Below are 24,358 nucleotides of genomic sequence, written 5' to 3'. Positions count from 1 at the left end.
CACGAAACGCGTTCCAGTTAATAACCCCAGTGTTTTTAAAAGCTCAGTGACCTTTACATGAGGAAGCGATCTAAAGCTGCAGCTGTGATCGTTCATGCTCGTGAAGGCGCGTTAAAGTGGGGCAAAAAGTAAGTAAAGGCCAAACCAGGCTATAAATATGACTGGACGGTCTGGTGAGGAGTCTGGAGGTGTTTTGGCCACGATGTGAAACATAAAGAGAAGGAGCTGAAAGAATGCACCCAAATAAAGTCAAATGTGGTTAAAGGGACAGTTTGAATTATTTTTATTGGGGTTGTATGAGGTAGTTATCGATAGTCAGTGTGTTACCTACAGTAGATGGTGGTCGGCACGCCCGCGGTTTGGAGAAGCATCAGGATTACCGGTGACGGAGGCTAAGACATTTACTGGTGTGCAACAAAACATTTAAGCCTTTTTAAAAAAACATCAATATCAGTGTGAGGGTACGTTATATTTAGAATATTTTCAGTTAGTTGAGCCAAATATCACCGTCTCCTACCCAACCAAACTCCATATGCAAAATCAGTAATTTTACCTCGCAGATGACAGGAGCTGCCGGTCTACTGCTGCCTCTATCTGTTAGTTTGTTTGTGTTATTGTCTGACTTTGGTGTTTTAAAAGGATAGTCTGGACAAAGTCTCACAATAACACAAACAAATTAACAAATTGATGTAGCGGCAGCCCAGCAACTCCGGTGTGCTGCAAGCTTAAATTACTGATTTTGCTAGTGGAGTTTGATAAAGCGAGAGAGCGCAATGTTTGGCTTATAAAATGGCATTTTCCCGTTGCAAAAGGCTGTCTGACGGCAAGGTAAAGCAGTGAAAATATTCTAAATATAGTGTACACTTAAAATGACATTGCTCAACAGCATACAGACAGGCCGTTTTTAAGTGGCTGTCCACAGCAGGACATTGCTTAGCTTCCTACACCGATACTCCTGCTGCTTCTTCAAACAGGGGGCGTGCCGAGCACCATCTACCATAGGGATTACACTGACTATGGATAAGTACCTCATATAACCCCAAAATAATTCTTCAAATAATCTGAACTATCCCTTTAAAATGAGAGAAAACTAGTTTAAGTTCAATCCTGGCTATAAAAATTACTGGATGGTCTGGAGGTGTTTTGTCCACGAGGTGAAGTATAAAGAGAAGGAGCAGCAAAAGCAGTTAACGGTGTAAAAGACTGTTGTAAAGTTGAAATGTCAAGTGCATCCACAGGTCGTGTTTGGCACCAAGATTTAGTTTCAGCATAATTATATAAAATAGTTGTTAGTCCTCAATAAGCAACCCAAACATGTGGCACAAAAATGTGACAAAAGTACATGCAAATACATACAAAAGTGGAGAAAAAAACAAAACAACAACCGACCGTGCATCACAAGCACAAGTCTGTGCTATCATGTGCTATCCTGAGGCTGTGAACACACCAGCCATGCCTGTACAGTGAACACAACACAGTTACACCAGTGCTGATGTGTTGAGGAGGAAAAGGAACGCATGTGATTTTTAGCCCAGGCGGGTTGCCGTAGTCAAGTTAGAACAGTCCTTCTGTGCAGAAACTGGTGTAGCAACCACTCACAAACAGTCAGGTCCTCTCACAAAGGCTGAATCTTAAAAGTCATCCTGATTCCTCATTATTATTTTCTTCTTCTCTTCTCTAGATGTTTTTTTTTTTTACTAGAGATGACAAAATGCAAAAATTAAGACAATAATTCAGATTCAGCCCACCAGTCTGGGTTTTTCAATCACTGGTTCAGGACGGAGGGCTCGCCAGAGGTAGAGCGTCTTCTTCTTCTTCTTTCCTCTGCCTCCCCGCAGCTCAGCCCTTGTTGATGGTGTTGTACGAGGGCTGGGCTCCCGGCTCCAGGGGTTTGCTGGCTGCTTTTTCTGTCAGGTAAGGGGCCGTCTGGTCCTCTTGTTCGCTCTCCACGATGGGCTCCCTGTCCTCGTCCGGGTCGGACTCCTCGCAGCGCGGCAGTTGCAGGAAGGTGGTCAGCCCGTGCAGGTCGGCCATTTTGTGGAAGGTGCGCAGCAGGAGGTACATCATCATCAGTCCCACGAACAGGTAGACTGGAGGGGGAGGGGCACAGAGACGGGAGTTATTCAACAGCCCAATGTTCTGATATACTTTTACAAAAGAAAATCATTAAGTTATGAAGCTGACTTTTTACTGTTTATGTTTATGACTTTTCTTCTGTATTTTCAAAATTGACACCCATGTATATATGTATGGCTGGAGTTGGTAATTTTGCAAATTAAAAGGATCAGTGTGAAAGATTCAAGAGCATCTAGCTCACATATTGCAAACACCTCGTCTCACTTGTGTGTAGGGGAAACCACCGTGGCTGCATAATGACAGCAATGTACATAAACAGCTCATTCTTTTGGTAACAAAAACACAGCAATTCTTATTTTCAGGTGATCGTATACTGATGAAAATATACTTACGAGTATTATTTTCCATTTCTGCCACATCACACAGTGGACCTTAAAATGAAAGTATCTGAATAAAATGTCAACGTCCAGATGAGCTGTGAATTCATGTAACTGGCTTGCAGAGAAGAATATGGTCAATTTTTCATCTGTCAGACTGTTTTCTGGTGTATCAGGAGCATTACGTTCTCACAGAACTGCTGGAATGGCTACAAACATCAGCTGTAAATCAGCAGGTTAAACACTCCATTTGCCTGTGCCAGTGTGTCGCTTGTTATGTAGCAGCAAGAACTGGGACGGTGTGCAGGTATGAGGTTCAGGAAAATTCCTAACGATCAAATTCCCTGCCAATTAAACCGAAATTAAAGTTAAGACATGTCAAGTAGTCTAAAAGCAAGAAGACATTCAGAAAACAGTCAGTTAAAACAGTGTTATGTTTTCAGACCAAGCGGGATCACGGCGTCTGCAGGTTGGAGCTGTAAACAACGTATTGGTTTGCTGAGTGAGGCCAGTGTACGCAGTGCTCGCATCAGCGACCTGCTCTCCTCGTGGGTTAACGTTCACGTATTTGTGCTAAACGTGGTCCTGCATTGTTCTGGTCGAGTGGTTATATATAGTTATAGTATATATACTTTATTCTCATTTCCTTCCTTCATTTTCTAGATAAAAATACTGCCAAAACATATCATCTTTATCCCACAAGGAAAGGCTGCAGCCACAGCCAGCAGAAAAATTCACCAGCGTTGTACACTAAAAATCATTAATAGTTAGTTTAGCTGACTAGTATTTCTTGTGCTGACTAATAAGAGTAGAATCTTTGTGTTACATCTCAATGAGCAGATAATGAAACAGCAGCAGATTGCAACTTTAGTTCAGTCTTTTTTATTTTTTTGTACAGCTTTTAAGTCTTGGTAAGACCTTTTCCATTTGGGTTCAGTCAAAAAAAAGCCATGTGATATTTATTTATTTAGTCTACATCAGTTATGATGCTGTGGGTTCATGTTTTTTTTTTTTTTTTTTTTTAATGAACAGAGCGATCATTTCAGGTCAGTGTAAGTGGTTCATGTAAAAATTCAGGTAAAACCACACGTGGCTCAAAGCAGCACTCTGCAGGCCAGGTGTGCATCCTCAGAGCCCCTCTGATCACACGTCACTGGGTCTAAAAAGACCTTTGTCTCAACACTACGTCTATAACTTAGATGTGTTTAATGAGAAAGTAATAAACAACATGGAGACGTAGTGCAATGAACATCAGCCACAGTATCTTTTTATTTTCTCTCCTACATATCACAAACAAAACATAGGCAGCAACTCTACAGCAAACCCTACTATAAATGATTGCTTTAGTGAGATTTTAGAGAAAAGTAGGTATGTTATCAGGTCAAACATAATTTTTTACATGTTCACTGTCACTTGCACACAGTCTGCTCTAATGTGGCCAGTAAAGAGCCGAGGAATGAATAATAATAGTAATGAAGTCTGACATTCGCTGGACTGTGGACGGGGGAAAACTATTTTAGCAAATCCATTTCACCAGAAAGGAGGACAATCGTGCCCTCAGGCTGGTGGCAAAGGTGAAAACAAAATGTGCTCAACATTTGTTCTTTCTGCTCTGATTCTTGTGTTTGCCTTAAAGAAAAGACGTGTGGTTTTCTCCCGTCACATGTGCACTAAAGAGCCCCACATGAACCACAGAGGTCAGGTCCTGGACAATGGTCTCTCACTGTACAAGTAGGCCAGCTCTTTAAGAAAAACAGTGTAGGATTACAGAGGCCTCAGGTCTGTAACTTTACAGTTACTGAGGGACGAGTACAGGAAGTGGTGGAGGGGAAATCCCAATGCACACCAGTCAGAAACTGATGGTTATGTATCAGGGCTGATTGCAATTTTGATTAAATAAAAAAATGGAGTAATTGTTCAGCCCTGTTATGTATTATTACCTTTAGTGTGATATACCTTTCTGTCTGCAGGTTTCAAAAAGCCAAATTTAAGACTATTTAATGCCACCTACCTGGAAAAATATTTAAAGAATAACATGTATCATCATCTTTAATGAAACCCTTAGCTTGACTTAAACTTCCAAACTTTTAGTATTTGTAATGTTACACCGCTCTTGTATTTTATTTTCATCAGCTAAAAACAGCTTGATGAGTTGAAGGACTTTTACGGTCCAAACTTCAAATTACTAACCCAAAATATTTGCTCTTCAGCAGCTCTAAAAATGCTGTGCTGTCGGGGAAAAGCCTTGAAACAGCAGTTTTGAACTTTGCACAGTCAACAATATGTTAAGGGGGTTTTAACATGTTTGGGACCTTCGCATTGCACAAATTCAAACTCAAAATACACTGTATATGGTGATAATGTATGGATCGCTGCTTGAGAATGGCATATATTAAGGGTTTCACTACAAAAATGGCAGATCTCTGCCAGGTGACAGATGGTGAAGCACCTGCTGCAAAGCCACAACAACCACCAGATGCAACCAGCTGAGATTTTTATAACAAACCAACTTTCATTAAAATCGGGTCAGAATTAATCGAGTTAGTCGTCTTTGCAGTGACGTCTGCATCTGTCAGAACTCATTGTATCCGTTTACTAGCGGAGCTTGTCCTCTCCAGTGTGGTGACTGCGCAGACACAGCGATGACAAACTGCAGCGGACAATGAGGTGCAGTCAAGATGGTGGCAAAGACGGGGATTTATTCATGTTGTATCGTGCCTAACTTTTGTGGATCATAGGTTATGGGGTGTGGAATTAATCTACAGATAATCGAGTTTAGGATGAAACAAAACTTTTCCGTTTTTGAGGCCAAAATGTGGCCTGCAAAAGACTAGGTGAGTTTTTAGCCTAGCAGTTGATGCTTGCTGCCTCTACCAGTGAGTTAGGAGGTGTGACGAGTCAGCAGATCAGCCAGTAAAAGTTTAGGGTTTTTGAGAAATTGTGAATCACCACAAACTTGAGCATACAGTCATGAATGTGCATAAAAACTCAGCTGATTCTGGTTCAGTAGGAGGTGAGATTAGCTGCAGACAGAAGGCCATACTCACACATGCAAACACACACTACTGATCTACTCCTGACTCCACGAACACAATGATGGCGGCTAATGAGCGAAAAGTCTAGTGTGAAAATGTTAAAATTAGAGCCTTCGCTTCCTGTACATTTTTCAGAGAACGTACGTTCCTAGAATAAATTTCATCTACCATTTCTGGCTGCTATTAATAACATTTGGGTGATTTATTCTCCAATTATCTCAGGAAACAAAACCTGAACTGAAAACTGTAGAAATATCCATCCTGCTGTGAAAACAACTGCTGATTGCGACAGAACACTAGAAGCTGGCCTTGATTTACTTTTACCACAACAGCAGGGGGTGTGTATTTACAAGAGCACATTTACATATGACCAGTTTTAGCACGCAGAAACAGTTTCAGGAGGCGTCACATCGTCAGCTGAGAGAACAGTCGGTCACTAATCCGCCTCAGAACCTGCAGGGACTCTTTGGGTTAATCTGAGTCGACTCGACCTACATCATCATTATATAACGCAGCCTGTGGGACGAGGAAACAACACGGCTGCTCCGTGTGAACCGCTGGGCCTCCTTCCAAACCAGAGTCGAGGGATTAACTGAGGGCAGGACACAGAGGAAAACACTGCAATTTACAAAGTGTCCACCTGGGTCCCTCCGAACATAAAATCCTCAAAATTGAATTCAAAGGAAGAAGAAAGTGTATATCAGCAGAAAGAAGATACTTAAACAAGTGTTCATGTCCTAAATTGCCAATCTTAGAAGCTCAATGTTAATCACCAACAGCTGTTTTTAACAGTAAAAACATCTTTCAGGGTGAAAGTTTGTCATTTGTTAGTCAAATTGCTGCAGGGGAATGAGCAAAACGGAACAAAAGATGATGTGAAAAGCAGCATTCACTTGTTTTCTCAGTCCTGAATACAGCAGACCACATTCATCTCAACAAGACGTTGTCAGACACTGCAGAGCTCCCTGACTGAGACCACAGGGGGAACAAAACAACAGCATGGCTACTTTTAGACAAAAAGGTCATTTCAGCCCTGATTCAATTACAGGGAAAACACCCGCACAGAAAGTGAAAAACAAGAGCACGACTATGACAAAAAAAAAAAAAAAAAAAACCCTCCATCATGTGACAGTGAAGTCTCAAGCTAAACAAGGACAAAGAACCACTGGGATTCAGTTCAGTTTTTTTTTATGAAAAACACATTCATGATTAACATCTGAATCATATCACTGGAAACACATCCAAATGATTTCCACACTAATAAATGATATTTTCTTGTCCACCCTGTTCCTGTCTTAGTACAAACTGCAGGTGCAACGTTCTTTTAAATAATGAGCTGTTGCTTATTTCACAATATTCATACTGTATTTCTTAAAAATGCCAGTTCAATTGGAGGGGTGGGCCGATTTCATCAAAAGTCTGAAATGAACGCCTGTCAAGTGCAAAATGTGGGTAGATTTTCCATTTGGTGAGTAAAATCATGTTACTGAAAGTGCAATAAAAGCTTCTTGAGTAAAAAGCCAATAAGAGTAATTTATTAAGACATTTAGAACTGATAAATATGCATTTTAAGGAGCCAGAGAGCACAAAAATGATTCTAATTATTCTAATTATCACAGCTCCTTGCATCTGATTTACTAAAGAAACAGCTTATTTAATCACACTATTCTATGCCAACTGAAAGCTGCGTCTACCTGATTTGCACCTACCTTCGTAAATCAGGGGGTGAGTGTTAATTTGTATTGGAAAAACTGAGGATAAAAACTTACCTATAGAGCAGGTTCTCCTGTTCTCTCCAAGGAACCTGAATCTCAGAAAGGTAGAAGTCAGACTACCGTGTGGAAACATGAAGCAAAGCTACTTCTTTTTTTCTTTTTTTTTTCATAATTCTCGATCCTTACATAGTTAAGTACCATTTTTTCACCATGTCTCGCCCCGCACATTTAGTGGCCAATTCTTCACGTTGCCCAAATAGAGTGTTTCCCAGTCCTGGTCCTTCGGGCCCCGTTCCAACACACCTGATTCACATGAGCAGCTCATCATGAAGCCTTTGCAGAAGCCTGATAACAACCTGATCATTTGAATCAGGTGTGTTGAAGCAGGGAAACATCTAATACATGCTACATGCAGTTGGCCCCAAGGACCAGGATTAGGAAACGCTGCCCAAATCTACTACTACGCAGTACAAGGCAGCTATTTTGATAATCAGTTCATTGTTTCAGTCATTTTACAAGTAAAACTACTGAAGAAGTGCAAAATATTTGCTGGTTCCAGGTTCTCAAATAGCTTTTTTTTCTCCTCCTCATCATTCTAAACTGAATGTCTTTGGGTTTTGGACTGTTGGTTGACTGATTTGTTGTTCACTGACTTTCTCCAGGTTTTATATCCATCCATCCATCTTCAACTCTTTATCTGAGGTTGGGTCACGGAGGTATCAGTTCCAGCAGGGGACCCCCGATATCCCTTTCCAAGGCTACATTAACCAGCTCTGACTGGGGGAACCCGAGGAGGTCCCAGGCCAGGGTGGAGATATAATCCCTCCACCTAGTCCTCAGTCCACCCCGTGGTCTCCTCCCAGCTGGATATGCACTGGAACACCTCCCTAGGGAAGCGACCAGGTGACATCTTTATGAGATGCCCGAACCACCTCAACTGGCTCCTTTCTATGCAAAGTCACGGATGACTGAGCCTCTCACCCTATTCCTAAGGGAGAAGCCAACCACCCTACTTTTTGGCTGCTTGTGTCCGCAATCTTATTCTTTCAGTCGTGACCCACCCTTCATGACCACAGGTGAGAGAAGGAAACCAGATCAGAAACACACTGATAAAAGGAAATCAGAGCAGCCAAGAGGAGCAACACTGAAAAGTTGAAAAACAGGTTTCTGAAACAACAATCCTGCATCAGCGTGGAGATGCCTGCAGGATATCACCAACCAGACAGTCAGCTCTGGTGCCCCCCAGGGTTGTGTGCTCTCCCCTCTGCTCCTCTGCCTGTACACAAAAAACTGCACCTCAGAAGACCAGTCTGCAACAATCCTGAAGTTTGCAGACAACACAAAGGTCATCTGCCTCATCCAGGACAGTCATGAGTCTGTGTCCTGCTGGTGTGGTCAGAACAAACTGCAGCTGAACACAAATACAAAACTGTGGAGATGACAGACCCCATCACAATACTCAGCAACACTGTGGAAACCTTCAGGTTTCTGTGATCCATCGTGTCCCAGGACATCCAACAAAATCCACGTTTCAACAGCAGGAACTTTCCCCAGGGAACCTTACAGTGCTTAACATTTGGTGATTGGTCAATCACTCGCAGCATTTTATTTCAGCCATCATGTTTTAAAATGTGCAGTTTGGTTTTTGTTTTTCTTGCTTCGACGCATCAAAAAGGAGTTACAGAAGAAATCATACAACAGAAGGACTGAGAACAAAGTCCAGGCCTTACTGAGCATTGATGCAGAGAACAAAATCTAGCTGGAAATGAAAATGTTGCACAAATAATGATGCCTGGCTGTCGCTTTATATGGTGACATCATCGTTGCATAGCTGCACGCAAGAATGAAGTGTAAAAACAGCTGTTACTGATGTATGAAAAATACATCAGCAGACTAATTAGCATAATCTTTGTGGGTCTTCAGACCATAGTGGAAACACAGACAGACAACGAGCTGAAGGAACCTTTCAGTTCCTTGAAAAAAGGTTCGTGAAACTAAACGTTCTGAGTACTTTTGGAGGAAACGCTGCTATAGACTCAGTCATCACAGAAGGAACAACAGAGTATGTACTTCCTGTTCCAGCTCATGGAAACTAAAAAACAAAGGTCATTACATCTTTACAGAACTTTGTATGCTCCAGACTTTGTCGCCAAAAATCTGTCAGTATGCTACTGTTTGAAGTGCATTCTTTCATTTTTCTCGAGGCATTTCTTCAACAAAAGTCATACAGAGTGGATATGCTGGATTTTAGCATGTTTCTACGTGCATCTTCTATAATCTTCAACTGAACTGGTTGACACCAGGCAAAAGATAAAATAGCGATGCAATGTTCCTTCCTTCTTTTTTAGTTTCTTTGTTCAAGCTCAGGAAGTTGAACCTGCCTCAGGAGCTGCTCATCCAGTTTGTCCTCTGTTCATCCATCACCGTCTGGTTTGGACTGCAGAGAAAATCATAGGTGTCAATCCAGGACGTCTACACTTCCAGAGTCAGATAAACATCACTGCAGATCCATGATCAACCTGCTAGGCGCTACACGGCGCTGCACGCCAAAACAACAAGAACAGTTTTCTCCCACAGGCCGTCACTGCAATGAACCTCCACTTACTTCTATTACGGATAATACTTTTACAGATTAAATGCATCATCACTTTTTTTTAACATGTAAATATCATGCTTGACTGTCAATGTGGACTTGTCTTCCCTACATGTGTACGAGTCATCAGCCAAGAAGTTAATCTGGATTCTCATAATTTCATTTCTGTTTCTTGAAACTCTCTGTGAAGTTGGATTAACATACAATGAGCGACACAGAGGACTCGACTTCAATTTCCGGACAGCTAACAGATCTGATAGATGGATATGAGGAACTGACCTGTCAGCCTGAGAAAAGAGAAGCAGTGAGAGGCGCTACTTCTCACATCAGAGGTGAGAATGATGGCTGCTGCAGATTCTCCCCTCAGAGCAGGAAGACAGAGCATCATCCTGGAATTATTTCTATTATATTCTCTCAATGAATCATTTTAAAACAATTACAGTTCTTCATCTAGTGTCCTTTATAAAATACAATCTGCACTGATCAATCATAACCCCTCCAATGTCTATTAATTCTTTAATTTAGAAGACGTTTTACAGGGCTTGCCTTGCATAACAACAAAAAACCACTGCCTCATCTTCTTTTCTCTTGTAAGAAGGAGGTGAGGAAACATTTCTGCAGCAGAGAGGTGAGAATATTCTGGCGAAGTTGGAGTGATCATCTAACATCTCCGGCTTTGTTGAGTCAGACGAGAGATATTCTGACTGACCTGCTGTCATCTGCAGCTCTGCAGGCATGTAGCAGCTGTGTGTGACCCACAGACTCATGTGACTCCTGTGAGCTTTCACTTTTAAAATACTCACAAGTACAGTGGGTTTGTAGTGATACTGTGTGAAACTGGCTTTTAAAATATTTGAATTATGTTTTGATATTTCAGAGAGTAAAAAAAGCAGTGGGTGTGAAAACATGTTCATAGTAATATTCCTACAAGATGAAGCAGAGGCTGCTAATGTTTCCACCAACTGCAAATATTTAACCGTTTTTTAATCTCATGCAGAAAAGGTAATGTTCCTTATTGCACCAGGAAAACTTGTACAGTTTCACTGCTCATATCTGTTATTTTACGGTAGAGATGGTTCAGTTTAGCTACAGGTTTGGTCTGATTAAAAACACGCTTGCTCTTGAGTGTTTGCTCAGCTGTGAAGATTCAAACTACCCAACTTAAAGATGCCCTGTGGAATTGTCTTCTAAATAATTATGTTTACCTTTGGTTTTGCTCACCAAAGTTAATTTTTTGTATCCTAGAGGTCCAACAGATACGTCGGTACCATTTCCTTCCTCATAAAACATTTTAAAAGGAAATTTTAAAAGTATCTTAAATGCTGTACTATTTACATCCATGCTTTCTAGCTTGCAGTCTTCTTCTTCTCTGACTTTACGGCACATTATTGTGTTTCTTGGGTCATTACTGCCACTTGATGATTGATGGAACACAAGTCAATAAAAGAGGATGAAGACAGGGCGAGGCCAGAGGTACATTATTTTCAAGAGTACGTTAGGCAAAGACTTGTTTTTTTCCTGAGCTCCTGTAACAAATTTGTTTGTTGTGACACATTTTACCATTATCAAAAAATTGCAGCTTCTGAACTTTGGATATTCCACCTAGCAATATTGCGACTTCAATAATAACCACAGAGGAGGAGGAGGAGGGCGGGGCTGAAAGTAAACTTTACTGATGTAACACTAACAGCTGCACAGTGTAGTTTAGTTGGCTTACATGTGTCTATTGAATCTGTTTATTACATGAGATACAAGATCAGGCCTTAGGCGGTTTGTGTGTAGCGATTCATGACTGTGAAGGTAACGAGAGAGTTTTCAACACGTCTATGGTAAATTCCACATCTGAGTCAGACTCATCTGCATTAACACCAGACTTCAGGCTCAGTAAACATGTGCTCATATGAGCCTCATTGTGTTCTGGATCGTGATGAGACAACACCTTCTTATCAAACATATACTGCACAGGATCACGCCTTGAAAGGAGGAAGAGAGTGTGAACCTGGCACCGTGACAGTGGGACTGTAGAAACAGTCAGATAAAAGTTTGAAAGAGTGAGACACCAGAGGCAAACCGGCCTATTAACCATGGTGCACTAATATGTACTGTATGGGCGGCAACAGCGGTGAAAAATAAATGTTAAGGCTGCTCACTGTTCACTCGCTGAAAAAAAAAACCCACCAGGCTGCTGCAATATAACCATACACACCTGCACACACATCAGACTGGTCGGTTTTAACTTGATAAACTTCTTTTTTTATGAAGGAGATGTCTGATAACTAGGGCTCGTAGCAAAACTACCTCGTGTTTTATCCCTGAAACACATCACAACATTAATTACTAAACTATGTGATCATGTACGAGGTGAGATACATTGAAATTACTGCTAAAATAGCGCTGGTCCAATGAAATTATCACCAAATAATTGTATTTATTTTTTATTTCTACTGTTATTATTAGTACTGCAACAATTAGTGGATTGATTATTAATTGATTATTAAATTAATCTCCAACCATTTTGATGATAAATTATTTTTTTTTAAGCAACACTCAAAATTCTCTGATTTCAGCTTCTTAAAGGTGAAGAGTTCCTTGTTGCTTTTCTTCTCCTTTACAGGCAACTGAATATTTTGATTTGAGGATGTTGTTGTTAGGATTTAGGAAACACTGATAGACATTTTTCATTATTTTCTGACATTTTATAGACCAAAACACTCATCAATTAATCAATAAAATAATTGACAGATTAATCGATGATGAAAATAACTGTTGGTTGCAGCCATAGTTAATATAACAGGTGCAGATTTGTGGTGATGCGTGTCCAGACATTTCCTGAGGTAAAACTTTCCATTTGCTCTTTAACAGGTTTACCTGTGATTGGCTAAGATGTTCCAGAGCTATAAGATCAGTGGTGTGACTGGTTGACAGAGTATTTATTAATCACCACACCCGCTGATCTATAGTCACCTTCACACAGCACTTCTGCACATCAGGCTGTTGCACAATACAAGAACAAAGAAAGAAGAAAGAAGATCTACTATCTTGTGTCTAGCATTTTTTATTAAAATTTCAAGAGAGGGTGCAAAATATTAAACTGGGAGTGCAATGTATGCTTTTGCACGTCGTTATGGGCCTGGAAGCACATATGACAAGACAAGGATGAAAAGTAATGAAACTAAAGAAGGAAATCAGCCCTAAAAATGACACATGATGGATAGTATGAGGATATTTACACACTGATATTTGCCATTTCATGAAGAAATTCAGTGTGAAATTCAGCGCGGGTGACTGCATTTCTGATTTACGGCTGTACTCACCCATGACAGAGACCTGGTACAGCGACCTGTACTTCTGTCCAGGCTGCGTCCCCGGAACGAAGTCCCCGAGTCCGATGGTGCACAGCGAAATGAAACAGAAGTAGATCCCGTCCAAGAACGACCAGGACAGCTCCACAGCGCTGAACACGGCCGCCGGCGCCACGAAGAAGCACAGCACCACCAGAACCAGCAGCAGCACAAAGTGGAGGATGGTGGCCGGCCGAGGCTCCATGCCCGACCGCTGCAGGAGGCCGACGGGGGCGAGGACCAGGGGGTACATGAGCCTCTGGACGCAGGCGGTGAGCACCAGCATGGTGAAGGGGACTCCTATCAGGGCGTAGAGGATGGAGAAGGCTTTCCCGGTGTCAGACAGGGGAGTGGTGTGACCATAACCTGGAGCAGAGGAAAAGGCAGGGGGGAAGGACAGAGAAGACAAAAATGAGGACAGTTAATGGCGATACACTGAGCTGCAGGCAGGGGAAAAAGTGACAGCTGACAGCCTCAAGCTGTGAGAATCCTTTATCATCTCAGTTCAAGTCTCTGAAAACTGGGAGCTGCTCTTGGGTGGCTTTTGCAAAAAGCACATTATTTCAAGTGCAATCAGAATTTGAAGGTTTTTAAAGTTTGCATGAGATTTTTTAACATTAATACAGCAGCAAACAACAATTTACTATGTGAAGATACAGTGGAATAATTGAGAAGACAGTGCATTATAAACCAAGCATCTCTACTTTTTGTTTTGCAAGCTACCGAACTAGATGTGTGTGCATGTGAGTGACGAGCTGCTAAAGGGCACAGACTTGACTCTGACGTGGCTTTTTCTCTCCATAACACATAAGTAACTTGATGGCTACATCATGTTACACGTGTGTTTTCATTTGTGAGCTGCTAAAGTAGACATGAAAGCTAACTAGTTGTTCCTGATATTATGAATTTGTTCTGCAAATTTCTAGATGTCTCTAATTGTCATAAAGCATCTTTAAATTGTGTTTAACATTTAAAGTATTTTCTTTTACTAGTGTTTCATTTCTGTTGTTTCTTTTTAGCTCATCTGTTCAACATGTTTTGTTTTCATGCTTATATTTTTTGGTTACATAAATGAAAATTTCCTCTCTGGTGGACAATAAAGTTGTGTAACATAGCAACTGTGGAACACCTTTATTAAGCTCCATCAATCAGATGGTTTGGATAGCCTGAGAGGAACTGCTGCGTGAGAGGCAAAACTCATTTTGAGGCAGAATAAGTAGGATTTGTTGGTTGCAGTTTGTTAACACAATAGTCAATGTTGGCTGCTCCTCAACGGCTCCTCTCGGGTGCATGCTCACAATCTGGCACCTGGTTGCTACGTGGTGCAGACTGTTAGTTCGACTAACAGCTCTGTTATTGGCTGGGGGCTCCACAACACTGCACAAAGCCTAATGTCCAGAAACATCCTGAACACAGCAAAGTAAGAAAATACAAGTAGAGGGCAGCATCTCTGCAGATGCAGACGCCACCACACACTTCTAGTCAGAAGTGATGATTGAGATGGATTCATTTTATGAGCCTTTCTTATTTTGAAATGGTGACAAGCACAAACAGAGGTAAACTGTGGCTCCAAACAGGAACTATTACAAAGACAAGTGCAGATCAGGAGGACATTGTTGTGTTACCAGCTACTTAAGAAGCACCAGTGTAAGTTTCCACTGTGCCTGCTGGTACCAAATCACAGAAAACAGGTGGTACTTGGAGAGCTCAATATTTTCTGAGGTGGTACACGGTATAAAAAGTTTGACAAACACTGGCCTACATCTTACAGACTGGACCTTTAAGCTTTACAGTTTGTGCACACAGTAACAGTTACAGACAACTTAGAAGAGTTTCCCTCCCCTGGATCATGACGAGTTCGCCGTAAGAGGAGTGTAGGTGAAACATTTTCAAAAAAAGGGGCCACACACATTTTACAGTTTAATCATAAAAATCACTCAGTATGATCATAAGTACAGAATCAGCGTCTCAGGTGAAGCTCCTGCGCCTGTAAGACGTTTAGAAGTGGTAACAGCAGCACGTGATTGGCTCATGAAGTTGGGCTGCAGCCAACTTTTCAGCTCAAAACAGCAGCTGTGGTCACTATCAGGGAACTATTATGCTGGGAGGAAGAAAATAAAACCCGCGCTCATTGTGCAAACTACTCACTGAATATCTGCCAACAGGGAGACATTCTCCACCAGGCAGCACTGGAACTGTTATAACTGAAATGAGCCTTTGAATGCACCAGATCTCAACTCTGACACATAAAGGACAAGCGTTAAAGGTAGAGACACACTACAGAAATATAATAATGACAACACTAACACTGATGCATACAGTACTGAGAAGAGTCCGTGTAGAAGTCCAGGCAGGGACTCACGGCTCAACAGAGTGCAGTTTAAACTATCCTGCATCTGTGCAAATGAAGTGTTTGTACAAGAAGATCCTACAATATCATGTCATGTGCAAACAATGGAATTGCAGTGGGGGTTAAATTAGTCCCTGTTTATTTGGTTTGTGGGTTTAAGTGCTCTGCTGTGAGCCGGCTGCTTTCACCCAATCTGTTGCTGCAGAAGATCCCGAACCAGACGACCACACAGACGCCCGAAAACAGCTTCAAAATGTGTCATTTTACTGCACACAAGAGAAGAGCTGCAGTCTGTACAGAAATAAAACACCAATGCACCTGTTTTTGTGTTAAAACAAACATTTCCAACAGCAGAAAATTACAGCTGTGCAACAATTATGTCATGTTCCTACAAATAAATATGGATCTATATATGCCAGGGCTGCACAATTAATTGCAATAAAATGTCAAGTGCAACATTCAAAGTGCAGAAGAATAAGCAAATCACATTTTTTTTGAAAAAGTATGCATGGTACCGGGTCAGATTAACACCTGACAAAATTACATCCTGGACAGAATGAAGCTCTGGTAATCAGATTTGGTTTGTGTGTTTGAACGGTGCTGCCTGACGGCCAGCGGTTCAAGAGAAGGGCTCTGTGTGATCAGTACAAAGGTTCCTTTGTCAAAGTCGGCCAGCAGGTTGTTATTCATCATCACCGACGTTCAGCAGCAGAGACACAAACATGGTTGGTCAGAAGTCAGAAATCACATGTTTAAAGGGTCTGACTACAAAAACTGGTGCTTTCAGGGCTTTAACAGACTGCAGAGGTGAGTGTGAGTCCTGCTAAAACAAACACAAGTTCAGCTCAACTTCAGCTAAACTGGACATACAATTAAGTCACTGTGAAATCAGAGGAGCGTCACATGATCCAGCTCTGTCCTGTCATCACCTTTGGTTTTGAATTGATTTTCCAGTTTATTCTCTCACTAATCTCCAGAAAAGGTGTTGTTGAAATCAGGTTGTGAGGAGTGCTTGTCAGTGTGTTACCTGCAGTAGGTGGTGGTCGACACGTCGCCATTTTGGAGAAGCAAAGAGGCAAGGAGGAGCACCAGCACAGAGGCTAAACAATGTACTGCTGCACCTCCTCTCTTACCTCATATAACCCTGTTTCTAATAATCCAAACTACCCCTTTAATTCTAAGTAAACAGCCTATATACAAAAGACAAAATTACCATTTTATTCCCATTTTTTTGTCAGCTGCATTTCCTCTGTTTACAATTTAAACACCACTTAGAGCCTTAATGAGACGTGAGTGGAATCAAAGTTTCTGTCTGGAGGCTAATTAGAGAAAAGTTATCTGTTAAATACAGATTAGACGCACAAAATTAATGTTTTATCTGTGTCTAGCAGTTAGACGTGTATTGTGAAGGGATTTTCTGCTGATCTTTTCACTTCAGTGGAGAAAATATTCTTTGTAAATCTTCAATATGACTCAATGAATGAACCAAGCAGGCCTGCCTTGAAGGTTCACGATCTCCAGCTATATCTCGTGCATCACAAGCGTGAAGAAGACTGCTGGCCAGAAAACATGCATGTAAATGAAGCAGGCTTTAAAATCTAGAAACCAAACATCTATAAAACAAAAATCAGAAAAAAGCATTAAAGGCAGGTTTGTTAGGACTCAATTACATACAACTGACTGTAAATCTAACTGTGCTCCTTTACAATAAAGTCATCACAGGGCAGCTTAAATGCACAATGAAATATGATTTTTAAACAGATTTCAACTGTTACAAAGCTGTTTTTGGTATCGCTGCAGTTAAGTTCCAAGCGAACTCAGTTGATATGAAACGCTGCAGACCACTGACTGGTCGTGTGAAACAAGAACCAAACCTTTTTAAACGGCCAAGCAAACACAATTTTTATTCACAGATCAACGTGTAACGAAGTGCAGATGTATCAAGAACGCCATCCCTTCATATCGTCTGTTATAGGAGTGTAGCTCCTTTTTGTGTGCATACTGTGTAGTGAGTGTGTCGCTGAGGGAGAGCGAATGGCGGTTAATGCAGCCGAGTTTTCAACCTGGCAGTAAATGTAGTGTGCGTTACGATTTGACAGTGAATAAAGGCTGCAGCCTCTCGAGACCAAAGCATCCATGTGTGTTGTAGGGCTGCACCATTAACCACAAACTGCAGAATCAGTTTTTGAAAAAGGAAAAATGTATTAGAAAACAGCCTCACAGTGAATTAATGTAGTGCTGCAGAGATGCCTTCATCTAAGAATCCTGTCCTCCAGATGTTTGTTTGGTACAAACCTCAAGAAAAATCACATACTCACAGTTTTAATAGTTGTTTTGTTCAGCAAAAATTAAAATTCTGTGCAAAAATGAACATCTCTACTAATCGCAATCATAGTCAAAATAAACACAATATGACTTTTTTTTTTTTTTTAACCATACCGTGCAGCCCTAACATGTTGTTTCTGAATTGCTGGATTAGCGTTGCTATGACGATTAGATCCGCCTACGCTGAGGAAGTAACATCTGCAGTGGAAAACAAAGAAGAAGTGCCAGAATGCAGGTTGAGTTCAGCCGTATCATGTGGCAGAAATACAGCCTTTGTTTTGTATCTGCTTGTAGTTGTTTCAGTGACTTTCCAACAAGAAATATTGACTTTCAATTCAAACAGAGGTTCAGGCCAAAGGACTGACTGAGTCTTGGGCGCCTGACTGTGAAACTTACTATTTACTATACTAACTTACTATTAGAATCTGTACTTTGAACACCTGCAGTGTCAATTACCCATCAGTGTACTTCATTAATTCCTGCCGGTGTCGTCACTGCAGCTCAGCAGCAGCAGCCACTCAGATTCAGTCTGGACTGACAAGGAATTATTTCTAACAACTGGGACAGACTCAGAATGAATAAATTCCAACAGAATCACGAGTGGTGAGACGATCAGGGTGTAAACAAACTCACAGCTGAAAATGTTAATATTACTTTCTGATCTGTCCATCAGAGTCTTACACAATCTGATTCTGCAGATTAACTTCATGGTTCCACTTTAACCTGCCGCACCGGCTGTGTACACTGTGTGCATTGTGCATTGTGAGATTATTATTTTGTCTGTGTTCACTTCTGGTTTTACCTCCACATTCAAGGTTCAGATAATAAACTGGTTTGTTTACAACCTGCTGTGCGATCACGTCTTTGTGCTCCTTCTCTTGTCGGCCGGGAAGTGTAAAAAACTGCAACACTGACAAACATATCAAAAGGTTTAAGGAAGTGTGACATCAGGAAACACTCGCACTATTGTGAAGGAAATTCATGCATCACACAGAGCAGACAAACTGAACACAAGGGTCACTTCTGTTCTGCTTCATGCATGAATTTGCATTTCCTCAGTGTCCATGTGAGAGTCTGGTTGGCAGCAGCGTGCCTCCGAATGTGACGGTGTATTTTCATAGTAGGTTGCGTCAATAACACGAAGGGCTTCAGGAGATTCTCCGTGTCGTGTTGCTACAATGATGCTGCAGTGTTTTGGTCCTGGTAGTGCCAGTCAAAAGTCACAAACTTCACAAGCAAAGTGCCAAGTCACCCCTCCCAGGTTTCAGAACAATGTGCAATGCACGTGAATTACTTAAGACATAACAATTCTATTCTTTAAAACAGCTTCACGCAGATACGTTTTTTTTTTTCCATCCTGTTTCATGGACTTGTAGTTTCCTCTTAACATAAATGTAATTTACTCCATGGTTTGAATTTTTCCTGGAGCTGGGTATTTTTTTTAAAAAAAAGTCTGCTTCCAGTATCTTCTTTTTTCCTGTTTCCTTCATTTCCTGACCAATTTTCAAATGTCAAAAAAAGTAAATAAATAAATAAACAACACAACATGAACGTGGCTCTAAGCTAAGGACCTACAATGAAGATTCAGATTTTTTAGGCAACTTGGCATGTTGAGGCTTTAGGAGACGTGGATTACACCAGACGAGCAGTATGGAGACATTTTATGGTTTTATTCTGTTGTTTTTTTTACATTTAAAAACTGGTCACCATTCACTTCCACTGTTTGGAAGATTCTACAACACTGTTTTCCTGTGAAACACCAGCAGTGTTTGATGGACTAAACTAAACTTTACCATCAGTCAGCATGATTGAGTGAGTGTGAGTAGATAATGACTGAATTTTCATTTTTGGGTGAACTACCCCTTTAAAAAGATGTCAATTATTGATACGCAACCCTAATTTCCCCCTTTTTTTCCCCTAGTAACAGATGCATGGGCATAATTTCTGTTACCATAATTGTATCATGTCTAAAAGCTGAAATCCTTAATATATGAAGTAAATATGATTCTTCTTCAGGTGCTCTTTAGTGGGCAAGATGAAAATACAAAGAAAAATAAGATCCAGGGAGTCTTAGGTAATATTAAAGGGTGCAGACACCCATGGAAAAACACGAGGTACTGATAATAAATTAAATAACATAGTGATTCTTCGAGCAAAGGCAATCAAACAGACCATCAGATGTATCTGTAAAGGCAGGGCCACTGAAACCTCCAGGCGAATATTATGGACAGTTGGACAAAACCACAGCAGAGTGCAGTTAATAAAAAGAACAAGCGAATAAATAAAAAAAAAAACACGACGTCCACAGAGTTTTTGTCTGCCTTGTTTTTTTTTTTTCTGACCCCGTGTTTTGCAGGAAACAGGAAATACATCTGACTGTGGACATGGGAGATTGGTTCATTGTGTCGTGCAGCCATAGATGCAATTTTTGTCCTCACAAATAAACAGACCGTCTGAGAAATTCTGCAAGGAGAATCTGAAATTAGTCTCATCCAACAGACAGCTGCTTTGTGGCTACACTGTTGTGTCACCGGGCGGTTCCACAAATAAACGTGTGTCATTGAATTTGAAGCAGGGAGTTGTTTTAAGACGGCGTGAAAGTTTTCTCAGGATAAAGAACTATGAGGAGCTGTGTGGCCAATTAGGTGTGGACAACATGTGGAAAAATAAACTTGTACTATTACGTAAGAGAAGAAGACAACAGACAGAAACAAGTCTTGGTGTCCAGGTTGTCAAGATACTGAACACTATCCTGTGGCACTTTGTACCTAACTAAAGAAATCGAATGCTACAAACACTGGATCCTACATTTCCCATGGTGCAACCTGATAGCGTCTCTCCCTGCCTGATAAACATCGACATCTTTCAAACTCAACTTGCCTGTTTGTAATGCAGGTTTTCTGTCATAAATCTGAAGTCTCCAAGCCCAATCTGTAATTACCCTGGTGACATGTGCAGGGTCATTTTCTCAGGCTTTGGGAAGCTACAGAGGCCCGGAGGGGCCACAGAGAGAAACTAAAGAAAGAAACTGAGTCCACATTTTACTACACCGAACGCTAAAATGCTTTTGTGTGGGCACGAGACATAATTTGTTCCAACATTTTGATTAATTTGTGTGCACAAGATAAGTGTATGTACACAGAGCCAGAACAACAGACCAGCCTTTCTCTCTCCGGAGCATGACGTGCAGTGAGCCTGCTTCACCCACATATTCCAACTAAGGATGTTCCTGGCAACTAATTTCAGTGTCGATTTAACGCAAAATTTTATTAGGACTAGTTGACTAGCCTAACAGTAAGAAAACACTCAGAATGCAGTTAAAATTTTGCACAATTTCTTAATTTGTAATCTTAAACACTGTCTGGAAAAATACTGTGTGTATTAAGAGCCATTTGAAGGCGTTAATCACAGTCTACAATCGCCAAATTGTACTGTAAATGCCGCTGAAATGCGTGTCAGTTTGCGTTGTGCAATAAAAGCACTGCACATTAACCTACAAAACATGACAACAATTCACTGAATGCTTCACCTTTTCAGACTGAAGATCACAGTGTCTGCAGCTACATTACAGAACATTAATCCAGATGTACATAATGAGCAAAACCATAATATTGCATGAAATCAATCCAGATTGCAGCAGAATATTGTGTATTCAACACTATACCAACCAACCATACTATAAAGTTCTCTGTCACCATGTAGTTCCACCAGTGCAGCTAACTGCAGCCATTTGCTGGAACAAATAAGTTTTAAAATAACACTTCAGTGTATATTTTGGAAGTTTAAACCATCAGCCAGAAGGTAAGTACATGGATCATTTTTTCAGTGCCTCCTAAGCACAGACTCTTCATATATTAAGTGAAGTGAATGGTGCTCTTATCTCCTCATAACCCTCCTCGCCATCTGCACAAGACGAATGGGCTTTGACCTTAATTACTACCGACGGGTTAGCAGACCTCACTTGAATACCGTACCTGATTAAACTGACTGATGCGTCGATGTGATCTTGTACAGTATGTCATTATTTCTCAGGTCTAAAGCTGAAGTGAGGTGGGCGTAGATGATCTGGCTGATACGGCACCACAAAAACCTCTGTTACGTACGACAACCTGCTCTCACACAGCTGCATCCTGCAGCATCCAGGTCACAGGTGTTTCTGTGACACAGAACAGTCTGTGGGTGTTCAATCAACAAAATCACAGACAAGAATCCAGGCCCAGGCAACTAAACAATAGTGATATGTAAAGGCAATACTTATAAATTTCTCAATTAAATGTTCAGTAGCTTCACTTCAGTGTACTGAATGCTATGAAAGCACATAACAAATCAGTCCTGGTTCATAAAACAGCCTGTAATCGCTCTTGATAAAAGGAGTGACGTGCAAACAGGTGTGTTGGTCAGCTGCATTATTGTTTTATCATTATTATCATTAGTGTTAATTAAAAAATGTCTATTTTAAAAGTTTTAAAAGTCTACTACCTGTGTGCCTTCAAAATAAGTCTTTCAAATCAAAGCAAGTTTTTCCTTTTTAACTTTTTTTTCTCCCGGACTTTATTTTAAAAAAAGGTCATTACAGTGATCAATAATATCGAGTCAAATTAAACATTTTATCGCGATAAAATTTTCAGCCTCGACTTAACTGAATCAGACGCTGCAGTTTTCTGGTTACCATCAGTTGGGGCTTAACAATTAACTGAAATATTATTGCAACTGCAATACACAGAATGTGATTTGGATATTGAATATATCATTTTGATTTGAAATATTTGACAAACATCATTATAATGAAATGCTGTAGAGCTGCAGAGACGTCCTGACCTGCACGTCTTGCTCTCCAGATGTAAGAAAACATGTTTGTTTGGTGCAGACCCAAACAAAAGTCTCATCATCGTCATGATGTTATCATTATTTTCAGTGAAAATTAAAATTACAATGCAAATATGATCATTCCCACTAATAATCGAGAATCATGCAATAGCAATATCTGGTGCAAACCTCAACAAATATCACATCATCACACCACAATCATTTCCACTAATACTCTTCTCTGTTCTCATTAACAACCTTTGTCTTGTAATTCCACAATAAAAGTCCCTTCCTTGGACTTCCTGGACATTTCCCCCTGAATAGCTGGCAGGTCTGAGTCTCACAGAGTTGACTGTGTGTAGAGAATTGGGGATTTTTCAGGGTAAATGAACAGGAAATGACATTTCTAAGCAGAGAAAAAAACCCATCTCCCCCTCGGGCTGTTTGTGTTTTGATCTCAACTGACTTTTAAACTGAAAGTTACACACCTGCAACTTGCCCGTTACATTTCTGACACGTGGCAAAATAACGCTAAAAAATATTACTTTTGTGGCGTTTTATGTCCAATTAAAGTAAAAAACATAGACCTCATATTGAACTGTTTTAGTCCACGGTTTGTGTCCTTATTTCACTGGAATGTCTAAAAGTATTGAGACTTTTCTGAGACATCTGCGTGAGGTTTTGAGTTATTTTTCAGGTTATTTGAGGCGAGTTGTGCGTAAAGACGCCACCAGGTGACTTTTTTTTTTTTTTTTTTCCTCGCTGAAAACTTTCCTTTGTAGTTTTAAACTCACCGACTGTGGTGACCAGAGTGTTGGCGAAGAACATGGAGGATGCCAGGTCCCAGTTTGAAGGGACGGAGGAGTTCCTGAGGACGGAGACGCCGTACTTGTTGGCCGTCAGCACTTTGACCAGAAAGAGTTCGAGGGACGCGGCGTTGACGCAGCTCTGGTTGAGAAACTCCTGCTTCAGGACGTCCATGTCCCGCCGCAGCTTGTCCTCCACCGGCCGCTCGATGCTGGAGAAAACCAGCGCTCCGAACAGCAGGTAGATGATATAAAAGAGGATGAAGCCTGTGAGCAGCAGCCACGACCTGCCGACAGAATGCATGTCTGCTTCCTCTCCTGGACTCACATCAGTGTGCAGCTGCTGCTGAGCGGAGCCGAGCTTCACTCTCTGCTTCTTTTCTTTTCCTCTCTGTCTGTGTGGGAACTTTTTTTGGGGGCTGTCCTAATTGAACTTGAACCCCTCCTTGTCAACGCGTCCTCCTCCCACAGTGCGAACAGGAAGGTGTGTTCAACTCTTGAGTCCTGGAAAAGTTTCAGTCTGTGGTCGAACTTCAGTCACGCGTTTTGTATTTTATGAGTTCTACAGTTTTTTAGATTACTGATAATTACTGTCTGCTTGAGAAAATCTACCTTTTCTCAGTTAAGCAAAACTTTATGAAGTTGTAAGTTGTTTGACAAAACTTACTACAGTTTTCATAACATCTGCTTATTGTTATTTTTTATTTTTATTTTGCATTTTTTAAGGAAACGGTGGTAAGCACAAAATATAGTGAGCATGTATGTGGACTAATATTTCTATTTTTTTTTTCTTACACACAACAATGCTTATTGTGTTTTTTGTGGCCAATGCTGAGTAAAACATTCTGATATTGATACATATGTGGTCATGAGCTGTATTTCTGCACAGAAAATCCAAAATTGTATTATAAATAAGCTTATAAATAAAAAACAC

General features: G+C 40.8%; 1 protein-coding gene across 1 annotated transcript; it reads right to left on the bottom strand.

The window, feature by feature from the left end:
* Window positions 1–889: 889 nt before the first annotated feature.
* Window positions 890–23,946, bottom strand: kcnk6 (potassium channel, subfamily K, member 6). Its single transcript, XM_084717522.1, has 3 exons — window positions 23,413–23,946; window positions 13,111–13,503; window positions 890–2,090 (listed from the first exon to the last, which is right to left on the bottom strand). The coding sequence occupies exons 1-3, from the start codon at window positions 23,726–23,728 to the stop codon at window positions 1,840–1,842; spliced, it is 960 nt and encodes a 319-aa protein (XP_084573648.1). The 5' UTR covers window positions 23,729–23,946; the 3' UTR covers window positions 890–1,839.
* Between the last annotated feature and the right edge of the window lie 412 nt (window positions 23,947–24,358).

This window comes from Lutjanus erythropterus, chromosome 4, assembly GCF_056507025.1.
Source record: "Lutjanus erythropterus isolate fLutEry1 chromosome 4, fLutEry1.hap2, whole genome shotgun sequence".
NCBI lineage: Eukaryota > Metazoa > Chordata > Actinopteri > Lutjaniformes > Lutjanidae > Lutjanus > Lutjanus erythropterus.
Note: the sequence above shows the minus strand (reverse complement) of the source record. Positions and strands in the feature narration are given on the sequence as shown.

Excerpts from the sequence above, each read along its gene's own strand:
- kcnk6 (XM_084717522.1), bottom strand. The coding sequence starts at position 23,728 with ATGCATTCTGTCGGCAGGTCGTGGCTGCTGCTCACAGGCTTCATCCTC. Across the intron at positions 13,504-23,412 it reads CACTCTGGTCACCACAGTCG|GTTATGGTCACACCACTCCC; the intron begins GTGAGTTTAAAA and ends CCTCTGCTCCAG. Across the intron at positions 2,091-13,110 it reads GTACCAGGTCTCTGTCATGG|TCTACCTGTTCGTGGGACTG; the intron begins GTGAGTACAGCC and ends CTCCCCCTCCAG.